Consider the following 16230-nt stretch of genomic DNA (forward strand, 5'->3'; position numbering starts at 1 on the left):
AAATAATGCACTCCAACCAAGCTACATAAGGTTTCTTTGACGTTTATTGTTTTCCTACCTTGCAGTGAAATGCATGACTGTACCACCTGCAGACCAACCTGAGCTGGTGTCAACGCAGTACCACGGGCAGGCTCCACTGGCCAGGGGAGTGCCCTAGCCCACAACCAGGAATGTGCTATGAGCAGCTCCACTGCTATTCACCCAAATAGTTAAATTACAGCAAAAATAGGTACATCTATCTACATGTGCTGCTGGCACACAGCTGTCTGCAAATGTAGTTTAAGCTATTTTAGCCATATTGAAGCAGACGGGTAGGTCTTGGTAGGCGTTCCAGCCTGTTAATCTTCCCATTTGCCACATATTAACAGGTTCACTGGTGGGGAATATAAAGGTTGAATCGAAAAAGTATAAAATCCACAAACAAAGTCAAATGGAAGCTTTAGGATAATCTGAACGAGTCAATGTATGCAAAAAACAAAAGAGCATCTTTTTAGGCTTTAATATCTCTGCGGAAGCTGAAAGGAGTGGTTGGCTTCCTGCCTGCACAAGTGTCTTCCCCAGGATTCCTGCCATAAGAGCTTCAAATCAGAAATTCTGTCATCAAAAACACTTTTCTTACTCAGCAGACCAAAGTCGAGGAGCAATACAATGCTAAGCTTCAACAGTCACTGTTGTACCCAAGCTATCAATTAAAATAAAGTAGCAATAATGCAAGGAAAAAGGCAATCCTAAATCCATCTTTTCCTTTCCAAGACATCTGAGGACTGTGTGAGAAAATAGAACATGAACAAGATGTAGTCAAAACCATTAACTGTCAGAAAGATGAGCAGTAAAAATATTTCAGAGTGAGAACTGAATGTCTGTAATAAATGCCAAAAATGAACGATAGTAGAAAAGATACCTTCCTTGAGGTTCTTTTGTTGCAGGTTGGTTTTGGTCAGGTTTTTTGTGGCTGTTTTGGTTTGTTGTTTTGGGTTTTTAGTGAAGGTACATGCAAGTTTACAACAGAAGGGAACGGATCCCTGTTTATGCAGATAAGAGGTAATCGGAATAGGACAAAAACAAGAAAAGTCGCCAATACTTGAAGAAAAGGGGAGAGTTAAATGATGGTATACTGCAGACAGGGATTAGTGGTCACACAACATGCAAAAATAAACTTGCACTCCTTGTACTCTCTTCTTCACACACTGAAATATATAACATGATATGTAGAGTGGTGTCAAATGCCACCATATCTTTCAGATACTAATATATGACAGCACCAAGGACTTGATTACCGTTTGATTAGCTGTAAAATCAACTAATTTAAAACCAATCTGAACACAAAACAAAGTAAATGTCTTTTTTTTTGCAAAAAAAACCCCTAAACAAATAAAGTACGAAATCAATCAGAAAGTGAAAAAACAACAGAACAGATAAAACATTGCAGTGTGTCAGATGAATATAATAATATAAACTGCAGAAATCACACGTCACCGAATGCAATAAAGATTGAGAGCTGCACTTCTAACTACACAACTTATTTGTCTGCATTTTCAATGTTTTCAAGGAGAGAATGGTTGCGGCAACAGAAACAGGAACATTTGCTAAGGTGGATGCTTCTTGAGCATTTACAAAGTATTTTAAAGAGTTAAAGAAGCCATCATTATCCTAAGACTTTGTGACTCAAGTTGAATTTGATGACTGATTTCTTCACAGATGTGAGACAGCTGGCCACAATCCAGACCAATGCTATTGGGAACGAGCAGGATTTTCCCCTGAACCTGCTGAGAAATTTTGGGAGCACCAAGTAATTCTAGTGAAGAACTGATTCTGATTCTCAGTATTGTCTCCTAGAGACCTCAGTCAACCTGAGGAGTTTAAACCAGGAGAAAGGCCAACAAAACCTACAGTGGAAGATGGAGAAAGGCAACAGGCAGATTAAAACAACATCCAGGAGATTGATAAGGGACTGAAATTCAGAGCACGGCTATTTCAGCCTGAAGACTGGAATGGTGGAGTCAGGTGAGAAACTAGCCAGGGAAAGAGAGACTTTATATGGCAGAGCGATTAAAGACATTAAAGCTTGGCTCTTAATAATAATCTTAAAATCTTCATACTATATTCATTTTTTGACATATTTTAAAGCATCCAATTTGCAAAAATAATCTGAAACAAGTTCCAAATGATCCATATTGCCTAGCACTAGACATGTGCAGAGTGTTGTGTCTCAGAGCAGCTATACTGTAACCAATACAGCGACACACTTCTTTCTTAGGCTAAAGATCTTCACAGCAGCGATTAAACCTCTCTCTTTGGGATACACAGACATTCACTATATCCCAGACCTAGTATTTTTACTTAGCACATGCTAAATGGATAAGAGACAGGTGAATTTCTTTTTGGTTTTGTGACTCTGTTCTACAAAGATGCCCTGATTTAAAGTCATCAGCCAAAATACTCACTCGTTCACTTTCAGTGAAAGTCAAGAAAAACATACCGAAAAAACATTTTACTTGCTTACAGCTCAATCCACAAAAAGCTGTAATAGTATCAGAAGTGATTTTTTTAATCACTTGTAAGCATTGAGTTGTTAAAACTAATGTCTCTCTTGATACTTGACTAAGCACATCACAAATAATAATGCAAGCCCATTAACTTGTCTTAATGAGAGTTTCCAAGGAAATAGTGACTCACTGTAAACAATTTACCCAACAGCTTCTGCTGAAACGTGCACAAAAGCTGCACAATTCACCGAGGTATTCTCTACTTTGTGCCTACTAAGTTTTATTTGATGAAATACAATTAAACATACAATACAACATCAAAGAGCAACAGAGGAGAGTTTGCAACATATTTTTCAAGCTATCAAAATGGCAAGTAACTAGATATATTTAGAATGATTCTTAATCTTACCCACAAGCTCTGCACATGTTCTGTGCAAGAGTATATGGCAAACAGTTCCCTTACAAAAGTCTTTATTATTTTTTTTCAAACTACCAAATTATATTTGAGAGCAAAAAATATAAAGTTCTATTAATACAGGGGACAGGATTTTCTAAATGAAATGTTTCTGGCAGACTGCAAAATCTATTTTGTTGTTTAGGTAGCAAAAGTGGACCAATTTTCAGTAGATATGCAGCACTTTTGAAATTACAAAGATTTTACGTAGGTTTGTAAAAATGACTTTCAGATTCTAGTGTGTGTCAAATTTAATTTGCAACATTTTTTACTACATTTGGGATAATCTTAACCTCTTGATTAACATTCACTTTTATATGGATACAACTATTTAATACAGAGAAATCCTTTGAGAATTAGTTCTCTAAAACATTTTTCATTTACTGGTGGATGCTAAGGTAGACTTTACTATATTGATTTTTAAAAAAATGTAATTTCTGTTTCTTTTACTTCTACCTTAAATATCCTGTGTTACTATGTTGCCTTTCCAGTTATTCTTGATCAGCAAAACTTATACATAGTGCTGTTGTCTTAAGATCAGTGGAAGTTCTTTTCCTATTACTTAATTTTTCTAGTGACAAGCAAACAAGAGTGATGTGTATGTTTCCACCTTTATTACTCATTTTCCCCCTTTGAAAGTAAAACGATGATCCCTGATATGGTCATTCTGTATTATCATTTCATTATTCTCACTGTAAATTAGAATCTTGTGTCTGCTTAAAAGATGACTAACACTGAGTGACCTACCATAATTTCTTTTGAAGGCTACAGTAGCCTTCAAGCTAACAAATCATACTAGTCAGTCTAAATTTTCTACTCATTAGGTTTAACCATTTAGCTCTTTTTTATATCCATTGGTATCACATTACCAGTTCTTCAGTATTCTACCATAGCCTTCTGCTAAGTATGTGCTGAGTACTGCAATACTTTTTAAGGAAAAAGGGTCTTTCACCTAAAATACCCAATAAAGGTATTTAATGTTTTCACTGCATTTTGTCTGTTTTGGTGCTTTTTGCTTCTGAAAGAATGTGAAAGTTTGCAAGTGTGGACACATAATAACTGCCTGGAAGGGACACAGCATTTCATATCTCGTAAGGCAAAAAGTTCTTAACCATGTTTTGAGTTATTCAAAACACAGCAACAGATCCAACAGCAATAAAGAACTATGCTCACACAACACAAACAATGGGAAATTCTGAGCTATGCTGGCTCATCTTCATTGAAGGGTTACATACCTGTAATATCCCAGAGTGGCTTAGAGCAGCATTTGTCTCACTTGGAAAAGATATCATATGATCTGGAAAAAAGTTCTATAACAACAAAAATGTGTATGAAAGTTCTGTAAAAATAAATATAAAACTTTCTATCTCTTTTGGATGTCCAATTTAAGTTCTCAATGCGGTGCAAGGCACTGCAGATTCTCTGATCCAATAATTTAAGCTTACCTTAATATCATCCCAAAATTTGTGACATCCTATGTATTATTTACTGAAAAACTTAAAATTTTGAGAAAACATCAGTGGTCTCTAGAAGAGAATTTCAGACAGCAATGCAAATCATACTGCAATATTTGGGTCTCATCTTGCAATATTTGGGCCTTAGTGTTGTTTTTTTGGTAGTAATTTCTTGCCTGGGGATTCAATATGCTACAAAGTAGGGAGGATATACACCAATGTGCTGAACAGTATATTGTTTTCTATTGTTTCCATTACACTAGAAATAAAATAAAATAAACCAGTAAATATTTGGGAATAACTTCCATTAATACAGAATAAGTCTTTGTGGGTTTTAATTTTCCACTTTGTATGATATGAATTAACATAAAAATCTGACTACATCGACATGATGGGATTAAAAAGTCCACATTTAAAATGACAATTTCATTATGAAGGAAAGCTCAAGACCTGCATCTGAGGAGTTCAATATAATCATGCAGATACGAACTAGACAAGTGTTTGACCATCAAAAATAATGTTTTCTCAAGGCCTGGAGAAGTCTGAAGCTAATATTCCCTTGGCCACCCAATGTCCACCGATTTCCATTTTTAATAACACTGAACTACTGGTAGGGTAATTCATATAAATTCATTCTGATAAAGCATTCTTGCTACACCTGGGACCACAGAAGAATCACTCAGCAGGAACGGCAAGAACTCTAATGAGCTACAGCTGCTGACTCTAGTGATAGCTGCATGCCTGCCACACTCCACAGCTGGTTCCACTCACTGGTTAACCAATACATCAACTCAGTCTTTGGAGGCAACAGGCAGAAAACGATGCACAGGAAGTCCCAGCTAATATGAGGAAGAACATCTCTATTGTGAGGGTGACCATGTACTGGAACAGACTGCCCAGAGAGGTTGTGGAGTCTCCCCATTGGAGATATGCAAGAACTGTCTGAATCCTGTGCTGCGTGCTCTAGGATGACCCTGCTTGAGCAGAGAGGTTGGACCAGATGACCCTGGTCCCTTCCAACTTTATCCACTTTGTGATTCTGTGAAAGCTTCTTTACTAACTCTAGACCATCTTAAGCTAAGAAATTTTTTACCGGTGTACTGACATCTCCATATGTGGGGAGTACATGATTTGTCCAGAGACACACAGGTGAATCAAACATAAAACCTCTCAAATCTCTTATATTTTTTGTTATCCTTATTATCCTTGTTATCCTTTTGTTATCCTTTTTATCCTTTTCACAGGTAGATAATTTGAGTTCCCTTCCACTTGCTACCTTTTCAGCCCTCATATATTTCTGCTGTTTCTCCCTTTGACATCTGAAATGAGCTGGCTTTATAAAAGACAGCATTAGAAGAGGTCCAAATACACCATGCACTTGAGCAACCAGATGGTTTCTCCTGCTGAGCCAGGACTGCTTCCATGGCCTTTGCCATCAGCCAAAGTCTGAATCAGCAGCATTAACCTTTGGCTACATCCCTGTATTACAAGTTGTCTCTTCTCTCTTTCCATTCCTTATGCACACTAATTTTCACTTACCCCTAATAGGCTATGGCTGCTCATGGTGTTTTGTGTCAGTTGTCATTTAGCTGCAGCTGGGAGAAGCTGCCACTGGGCAGTGCTGGACCATAATATTCAATCTGCACTTCAACAATAAAATCATCTTTGCTATAGGTGCCCCTCCTCACACTGCTATTTTGTGCTCACTTGATGGAAAGTTCACTTAATTGCAAAAAATTTTTTTTGTCGCAGGTCCGTGTGCAATGAAGTTAAACCCATTGCTGATCCCATGACCCCCAAACAACGAAATACTGAACATGGATGTTTTACAATTGCAACAAAGGGACTGGCCAATAGTTATATGCAGTACAATATATTCCCATATTTCATATATTCCCTCTCAATAATTCCTTTTGACTCATGTTATGCTAACAACTTTACACTCTGCCTATCTGTCTGTAACAGAAAAGACTATTTTGTCTTTGCACTACTTCACAGATACAATGTTAGAACTTACCAGGGGATTTTTAAAAAACTCATACTTGGCATAATTTTTTCTAAAATACAGTTTGGTTTCGTCTTCCATTACCCAATTTGATTGAACTTCCATCACTAATTCATGGTCTTCTATAGCTCTTCCTGTAAAAAAAAAAAACACAAGCAAATTAAAAAAAAACAACCAAACAAAACCCACAAAACAAACAAACAAACAAACAAAAGCAAATATCAAGCTCATGAGTAGCAGAAGACCAAGAACTCTCATGATCCACAGATCAAGTGGAGCAAAGTTAAACTTCCATTGAATTTAACTAATACTTGAGTCCGTAAAGACAGAGATTAAGGATGCTATATGAAAATCACATTTTGTAATCAGATTAAATGAAGTAAATAAAATCATAAAGCAATTCAGAAAACAAAAGATACCCTAAAAATACCGAAACGTAAGCATTTTAAAATCTTGTACAGGCTTCTCTACTCCAAAACACATTCTGTAGATGCAAGGGCAAAGAGACACTAAAGAACTGATGCTCTTACTTTTTTTTTTCTTCCAGTTTTATAGAGAGGAAGTGCTCCTCTAGGGTGACATTTAAAACTCTTAAATGGCATTGTGACATTTAAGAAAACACCATTTCCTCAAGACTTACTTCTTGGTAGAAAAATAAGACATTCTGCATCACTCCAATGGATGGGTAAGGATGCTGGTATTTCTTTACTTTTAAGGTGTCACATCAGAGAATATTTTACAAGTGAGTCAACTTGCTTTCTTGAAGGAACTGAAACACTGAGTTAGTGCCCTCCAAAACACAGCCCTGTAATCAAATCCCTAAATGCTGACATGCAAAACTGTACTTCAGTTTAGATAGATCACTTTTCTCTTCTAGACTGGAGAGTTTCTACCGTCCTTTCTGTGGTCTTTATTATTACTATCTCTAACATGAGAAGTGCTTGTTACAATCGAAAACAGTCTCTTTAACTATGGAAAGTAACTAATGCACATAAAAGAAGATTTAATATTGAAGTGCATGACAGAACACCTTTTAGGTAGCCTCCTCTCTGGTCACTCAGCAAGGAAAAAAGTTTAAACTAAATAAAAACCAGAAAGCCATTGCTCAGTATTATTGCACAGGTAGTGCTTTACAAGCTTTCCCAAAGGCTACCTAAGAGAATGCAGAGAGTGAAATCAAAATGAGAGATTGAAAGACACTGATGATGTGCCTGGCCAAGGCACCTACTCAAAGAGGAGCCCTAGAACATGTGTTCAGCCGCAGAAGCAAACAGAAAACCATTTACAGTCAGCACAAAAACTTCTCAGCCGAAAATTCAGGATGAAGACAGTACTTCTCTTGAAAAGGAGAACAGTTATAGCAAACCATTCTGTTTTCAGAGCCTGCCTCGCACAAGGGAATTGCACTGAAAGTATGAGACTCCCAGCACCAAGGTACCTGGCATCATCCAAATCTAGGCATGTTTCAGCTGCCTTCAATAATTTTAGACAAGCTAAAAAACATTCAAAAATTTATTTGAATTCAATACCAAAAACATACAGTTCTGAAATATATTGTCATTTATAAGGCTGCAATAATTGTTGTACTTCAGATATTTGAAATAGAGCCCAGGCTACTGCAAAACTTTGGAGGTAGGGAGGAAGTTTGAGCATCCTGGGTGACAAGGCAGTGGGCTGGGTGCCATGTGGGTGCTCCATGGCAGGCAGACAGGGTGCACCAGCCAGTGCCACAGGAAGCAGGACCACCTCACCTGCCCACTTGCCCTGAGCCAACTCCACCTGGTCAGCACCTGCCAGGCAATACAGCGAGGACACGACCATGCTTAATGTTCAACAATATAGCTCCACACCAAAGGGCATATATGTTTGTGAAAACTAAAATATAGAGACTGTGGGTTTATATTTTGATTTAGGTGGCAGTTTTGTTGGGGTTTTTCCCTTTTTAAACCTTCACAGCAGATGCTTCCACACAGAAATAAAGGCACAATCCAGTGATGTAATTAATGTCTGTCTTGATTAAAAGTAGAACACTGTGCTCAACTCACTAAGATTCATGCAATTATATCTAATTCAGGAGTATTCAGACAGCTGTTAGATGTTAAAGAAAATGTTCACTAATTGAGGGATGAATTATTAATCCACATCATACTGGAATTTACACAGACACACACACTCGCTCACAGCTTTCATTAGACTCACTCCTTTCATTACCAATTCACTTAACTTGTGAGATGAAAATGACTGTCCAAATTTACATGAGTAAACATGCAATAATAAACAGCAAACAATCCAAAACTAACTCATCATTTGAAAAATGTTTGTTCAAGCCACTCATCCAGTGCTTATGAATATACTTAACGCAAGTCAAGATCAATATGTTAAACCTTTCAAAAAAAATCAGATTTAACGGTATCGTAAAGATAATTCCATTATCGTTCAGTACTATTAAAAAAAAAAATAGAGGCTATCTCAGGTTGTTCCTTTCCTTGGCTAGCAATGTTGAATTGCCAACCTCATCATCTAGGAAATAATTTTACTTTTAAAATGAACCTTTTTCTAGAACTATGTTGAAAGCAGCTGGAGCAGTCAGAAGACTGCATGGTGAATGTAGGTCTCCAGCAATTTTGAAAATATCAGAATCTTAGGAAAAGCAACTTCACCAATTATTTGATATTGAAATCCTCCAAGAAAAGCTTCAGATTGAAGAAAACAGATTATTTGGCAAAAAGTATACTGTGCAAATAAATAAACCTGGATAAACAGTGCCACTATTGTTCTGGCATGGTTTGTCAAAGGTGTCTTCTTCAATAGTTACTATGCTATTTAAACACCAACTACACTATAAAACACAGAAAACACTTTTGCTATTTATGTAGAAGTGTTTTCTAAAGCCATTTTGCTACCTCCTCTTCTATAGCAGTCGTTTACAGCCTCGACCCAGATTTAACTCTGACCTTACTCTGAGTTGGAAGCATCTTACAGCTGATACATTCAGTGCAAAAGGTTACAAATATCTCTGAAATGTTACAAAGCAAGAAAAGAAATTTGAAAAACGTTTGTGGCTGCCTTCATAGCATAAAGGAGCATTAAAGGGCAGAAACCCGATTTAGCTCTTGTAGTTCATCCTTAAAATACAGCTGTTGAACATAATTGATGCACAGTCAAATTTATTTTCTACAAATGCACAAGGCTGCAATCCCTAGATACATAGAGAGAAAGGGACCTTAAAAACAGCTTTCAGACATATTTAAATATCCATGGTTGGGGAGAAGTGGTGGTGGGGTATTTGGTTTTTTGTTTGTGATGTGTACTCTTTTTTTTTTAAAAATCAACAGTACTGGAGTTACCAGGTACCAGTGCAGTCTCTTCTGAGAATTAAGAACTCCAAGGAGTTTCCTACATATTTTAGAATGCAGGAAGGCCTCTAGAACATCCTCCTTCCCAAGCCACACTTTGCACTAGCAGCTGGAACTGCCCTTGAATTTGCAGAAGTACTACGTTTTGTAACTCCAGTCCAGTGCCAAAGTTCAAGAATAATACACAAACTTTGGGTGACATGAAATTAAAGCCAGATTTTTTACAGCATTTGTCTCTAGTCGATTTTTTTTTAAATATACTTTCCTATCAAAACCATACACAATACAGTACAGAAACATAGTGCTATAAAAGGAGTTAAGATTGTCTGACTAGAGTTTCAGTTCAATACTACATCCCAGCAGTGCACTTCTAAACTCATCTCTTGCTGAGTGAAGTCTTTCCTGACTGCTGCATTTTTTACATCTCTGAAAACATCCCATTCCTCACTATAATTAATTTGCCTTTTTGTTTTTAGACTACAAAAGTACATCTATACACTTCAAAAAGGAACAGAAACCAGGAGTTAAACTTATAGTTATGTTCTGAAACCACAGGTTACGCCTTTTAAACCGTATAATAGAAAGAGTTTTACTACACTAGAGGAACACTGATGATGTGAAAGGAGTTCAGAACATTTTGTTTCCAGCAACTTAAAATATATGGAGTCACTTCAACACAGTTCAATGGTCCATATCTGGAGGTTTAGAAGAATGGTTTTGGTCTGCTTTTTAAGTAGCCCTGTCCCAGAGTTCACCATAAATCCAGCCAAACTGATTGTATTGCAGGAAAATACTGACAGCCCACTCTGATGTAGTTTCTGAAGACTGAGTACTATTGTCCAGGTAGAATAGCACTGTGTAACTCGTTTCTGTCCCTGATGTCAGAGATTTCACTCAGGTGTCTTGGGAACAAACAGGATTTTATCGGCAATGAAAATAACCCAAGTCTTTCTAGAGATACCAGAAAGAGAGGAAGGACTGCCAAAGAATATCAAGGAAGAGCAAGGAAGAATTTGCAGTGAGAATCTTAACTGTCAGTGTCTTCCAAATCACTCTTACAGATGCAGATCAAGCAATGTGAGGCAAATGCACCATTAAAAAATCCACTTTATAGCTATGCTTTCAAAAAAAGAGAATCAGAAGCAACAATCCTCCAAAAGAACAAATTCACGCAAGACTTCCCATCGTTTTCCTTTCAAGCCATTCTATTGAAATTGTACTTCTATGTGAAAATGAAAACCAAACACCTTATTTACCACCATACTATCATATAGTATTAGTCTTACCTAAACCTGTGTGGGTAAGTTGTTCAAAGAGAGTCCAGCTGTGGTCATCAATATAGTGGTTCTTCAATATCAAGAGCTGACATACATCCCTGGCTGTTATATCACTGGGTACTTCCAAAGCTCTGCTAGTATCATCTTCACTATACACTTTGATTACCTGCAATAAACAAAAACTCTAAAATATCCGTAAGTTTAATCTTTGCTTCAGTTACTCCAAATATGTTCCTCTCTCAGCTTCATGACTGAGACAAGAACCCATACACTTTGAATGCAATATGAAAGACAGCCATTCCTCTCCAGTGCAATGGCATAATTGAGAACAAAACAGCCGAGCAAAGCACAATCCACTTCTAAATTTGGCTACTGGACATCCCTTGCCACAGGACACCGGACAGACTGATGCATTCCCTTTAAAAAAATGTTAATGAAGGGGTAAATAAATGTGGTGAAACTATACATTCTTAAGTAAGCTGAAAAATAAACCACAGAGCATAAACAGTGAAACTCAAGAACTCTGACTGAAGAACTGTAGATATATTTGATAAAGGAGTTAGTTCAGAGAACAGCAGTCAGATTCGAGATGCTCATAATTCTACAGACAATAAAAACAGGAGATGCTAGCAAGTGGCTTCAAATTTTGACAAGCACCGACAACCTCAATGCAAAAGGGCGTTCAAGACGCTTTTAATTTGTTTCAAAAATACTCCTCTCAGTTTATTCATGAGAATGCAGGACACATCTCACCTGGACTTCATGCACAAAACCTAAATAACCATTGTAAACCCTTCATTAAACAGTTAGATAGAAGTTCTTACTTAAAGACAAACAAGCATGTTATCGTCAGTCGGTCTTTAATTGTTGCCTTACTGAACACATGCTCATTTCAAGCATCTAATCAACAACCAGCAATGCATTGTTGCCCTAACTTGTTACGGCAGCTGCTTCTCTAGTTTGTGCTGAAGTTGGTAGGGAGGTGAGGAAGGAACTGCAACTGTATCTCCTGCCACCTGCTTCTCTCTCACTAATGGCAAAAATCAAAAAATAATTAAAAAAAGATAAGGTCAGCTCACTCATGTTTTCCAAACTTCAGATCAAGGAAAAACAACTCCATTTGAAAACCACACAAAGATTTTAATGCACACTGATGGCCTAACTCCTCTCCAAACACCTGTTTTTTTCAGTGGAACTACATATACAGCAGTTTCGTTACAAACTAAATAAGCATGAAGTCCATGAAGATTTGCTTTAATATTACAGCTATTAAATGATGGCAGCTCAAGAGTTCCACATGATATTAAGCCGCCCTTGCCACAACACCAATCTTCAGGATATGGGAAACATTAAACTCAAGCTCCTAAAACATTGAAAAATCTCTTTGTATTCATGAATCAACAGCCTCAAATCTAAGTCTTCCAGGGGAAAGAGGCAGACCTTGGAAAAAGTAGATCCAAGGTTTCCATGGGCCTAAGCTGCAGCCCAGTACTTACACTTAATACAAAAGGCAAAAAGACCACATGACTATTGATTTCAATAGTGCCAAAACACCCATGGTTGATACCTACAGTTGATTTTATAAGATGTCTATCCTTTGGCAGCATTCCCACTGCTAAGCAAGAGAGATCAGCAGCAATGTAGCCTGTTTGCAGCAGAGTCTGATTCCACACACACAACTTAGAAGTCCTACTCCAGTCACAGAGAAACTATGTTCAGCCATTCGGGATAAACTGGCATGAAATATTTAAATCCCTGCAGTATTTACAAGGATTCAAAGATGAAATTAAAAGAGGTGTCTGGTAGGGTGCACTGTGAATGGGACGGAGGGCTGTAGAGGTGAGTAGACAAAACAGCATCCCATCACCTTAAAATAGGTACTACTTGGGCAGCATTGAAGGTCAGGGACAGTTTCATTAGTCTCTCCAGCAAGCCTGTTTCAGTCTGAACCTAAAGGATTTTACAAGCTGAAGTGCCAGAAAGGAGAGAGACAGTATAGAAAGGGAAAGCAAAGGAGAGAATTAAAGCACCTTTCCAAGTATTGATGGTCATTTTTTTAAGTCCCTTCCAACTGAAATATTCTATTCTATTTCTCAATATTCTCACAATACAGCCAGGGTGGGAATCCACGTGAGTACCCTGGCTAGGGACCCTATGGCATGTACCAGCAACTACACTTTTCTCCACGCACTCATCAAGTTTGGTGATATGCTTGTTTTACAGCAGGAGCACGTACAGCCCATGCTGAGGCTCTTGACGGATGATTTTAACAGAAATTCCTCTTAAAAGGGTTAAGAGTTGCAGTGCAGATGACTACACTCTTATTGCTGAAGAAATAGAAAAAGACTTTTTAAAATGCTGAAGACAGCAACACAAGTCATGATAATGAGCTGCCTGTGGCCATTCAGCTCAGGGAGCAGGAAGCCTTGGAGGTGGCCTTGGACTACAGCAGCACAGCTAAAGCAAAACAAAACAACACAACAAAAAGTAATGAGAAAAAAAAAATCAGTTTATATTCTCTGTGAGTATTCTCACTCAGCTTTCCAGTACAGGGAAATAAATCCTGTGCAAGTCTAGGACAACAGACCACCCCAGCTCACAGCTATGACATCTGCTACCTTATAAAACACAAATGCTGTGCGCTTTTTCTCTTCCTCGCAAGGGATTCAAATGCAGCAGCAGACAACAGACAGTCACCTAATACACCATCATCAACTTCTGTCACAGTTTTTGTCTAATGAATTAAATGTGATGGTACAAAACTCATCAGTTAGAGTGATTTTTGAGGGTTTTTTCCAATTGGAAGCTGCTCAGTCTGCACTTTCTGTTGTGTTTGAAGCAAGGTCTCTTGTAGGATTTGCTGGCAATGTAGTTCAAGGGGAGTGGATCAGATGAAAAAGGATAAATTCGAAGTCCCATTTTTCCTTGGAATTACGTTGCTATACTTCTCTTCCTAGAAACAGAGGATGCTTTAAGAATTAAAGGGTGGAAGGACTATGTTAAAGATGCAGCTGTGCTGACCTCCCATAGAGATGAGGAATCTTGAGTGACCACTTTATTTTTATTAGTGGTTATCATGATGCATTAGGCTGGCCAGTCATCTTCACTCTGTTCCATTTTTCTCCCTGAAAAATTTGTCTCAGAAGCAGCAGACAAGAAAAGAGGCACTAATTGAGAACAAGCTCTCATTACAGTTTTCATTACCATATACTCTCAAACTTTGTTCTAAACCAAGCTGTTTCACTTTCTTTGACTATACCTATTAGTAGACAGAAAAAATTACCTCAGTAGCACTTAAATCTTCTTCTTTCCTCTCTAGTTTATAAATACAAGGAAATTTCAGTTCTTCCCAAGGCCAGAAAAAGGAACACCTCAATAGCTTCTATTTCAGTCACTGGAAGTATGAAATAAGCAGGTCCAAGATCTTCCTATCAGAGGAAAGCACCAGGCTCAGCATGACAAGCATTAATCATTTTCATTGCCTATGGGAACAGTCAAGGAGGTACAGCATTCCTACGTATCCCCTTTCCATTTTTCAATATACTAAAAATCAGCCTAGATCCCAGAAGTATGTGCAACACATCTTTATCCCTCAAAAAAATTATTCTTATAAAAAATGTTGCTTCAAAATAAAATATATTACTGTTTATATTTCACTAATCAAATTAACTCAGAATGTAAAATAGATGTTGAGAAATATAACCTAGCATTTAATACAGGAAAAGGCAGACCCTAGCTCTTATACTAAAAAATAACCAGAAGGAGAAAAAAAGCCAGAAAGTGTTTAAAAGAATAAGTAAAAGAGCATATAAGGTAATCAGCGTGGGAGGAGGGAGGAGCAAGAGAAGCAAGGTTGGACTCTACTCCCCCAAGTCTTCTTCCACACTCAACTGTCATCTCCACTACAATAATTAAATAATGTGTTCGTAGACTTTTAAGAGAGGGTGTCCAAGTCTGATTCTTCAGAATCTTCATGCCATCTGTTTCGGAAGTTCCAATCTGCAGAAACAGCACAAACATATGCCCTGCAGTGAGGAATTTCAAATTTCAAACCGAAGTCCTAACGTGTGAAAAAAGCCAGGTAGAACCAACAGAAAAAGAACCACTCAGCACATGGATTCCATACTTAGGTGCCTACATCAATATGACCTGACATTTATATGATTCTTAATGCTCCTGAATAGCCATTAACACAGTGCATAGTCATCACCTTTAAAAAAAAAAAAAGGCATATTTATTTATAAAGATAAAAGTACCTAACTTCAGCTCGTGTTTTCTAAAATTATTTCCCCCATGAATAAAACACTGCACATTTTTGTAGTTATAATTCCAGTCACATTTATGTTAAATGCAGAGTTATTGTGTGCAAAACCAGGCCTTAAAAAGTCTCACACTACAGGGTGCCATACTTTCCCTGAAATGCTGCCTGATACTATGCTAACCCCTGTCTTTAGTGTTAACTATCAGGCTATTTGCCTGAAGCATTTGTTCAACTCCCAACCCTGCCCCCTGCTAGACAAAGTTTTTTGCTTATTGATATTGGCAGAGGGTAGGGGAATTTGGAGTGTTTTTTAACTACAGTGGAGGCACTCAGAAATTTCTACCATTTTGACCTGTTTTATGACTTCTAGCAATAGTCTGTCTTGATTTTAGTGAGAATTGGCAAAATTCTGCATTCATAAAAATATTTAAGAGGTTAACTCACAATTGGTTGAAAACAAATAGTATGTTAGTAAAGTTTACTGCCTTTATCAGTTGTGAATGCAAGATTTTCCCTTTAAATATCTTGGTCTACAATTAAAATGCCAGCTTTCAATATTTCCTCCAAAGGGAAGATTTCCAGGCCAAAAGGATTCACACAATTTTTAGAAAGCTACATCTGTCATTAAAACAAGGTGCATACAATGTTTAACTGCAGCAGTCCTGACTTCTTTTTTGGAACACAGCATAGCTTCAAGAGTCAGAAGGACCACTTCTCCCATATAGAAAAATATTCAGTACCTTAGGTGGCATGAGCATTAGACTTAACATCTCCATCATGCACAGACTCCTTGTCAAGGTATTTTTCTAGAATACCTTGCTTTCTTCTCAAGGTACAAATCAGAAAATTTATTAAAAACCAGCCCAAACAGGCAGATTAGACACCTTAGAAGTGACCTGAAATGAAACAAAGCTGTCGTCTTCTTCAATAGGACCAC

At 37.5% G+C, this 16230-nt stretch overlaps 1 protein-coding gene across 3 annotated transcripts in view; it reads right to left on the minus strand.

The window, feature by feature from the left end:
* GRB14 (growth factor receptor bound protein 14) overlaps positions 1-16230 on the minus strand; it is a 61290-nt gene that overhangs the window by 14576 nt on the left and 30484 nt on the right. For all 3 annotated transcript variants that reach the window (XM_017835193.1, XM_017835191.1, XM_017835192.1), the window contains 3 exons: positions 11042-11198; positions 6412-6533; positions 4176-4250 (listed from right to left, as the gene is read on the minus strand). In XM_017835193.1, coding sequence (XP_017690682.1) covers positions 4176-4250; positions 6412-6533; positions 11042-11198 — 354 coding nt within the window. The remainder of the gene's footprint in view (positions 1-4175; positions 4251-6411; positions 6534-11041; positions 11199-16230) is intronic.

This window comes from Lepidothrix coronata, unplaced genomic scaffold, assembly GCF_001604755.1.
Source record: "Lepidothrix coronata isolate B3197 unplaced genomic scaffold, Lepidothrix_coronata-1.0 Scaffold250, whole genome shotgun sequence".
NCBI lineage: Eukaryota > Metazoa > Chordata > Aves > Passeriformes > Pipridae > Lepidothrix > Lepidothrix coronata.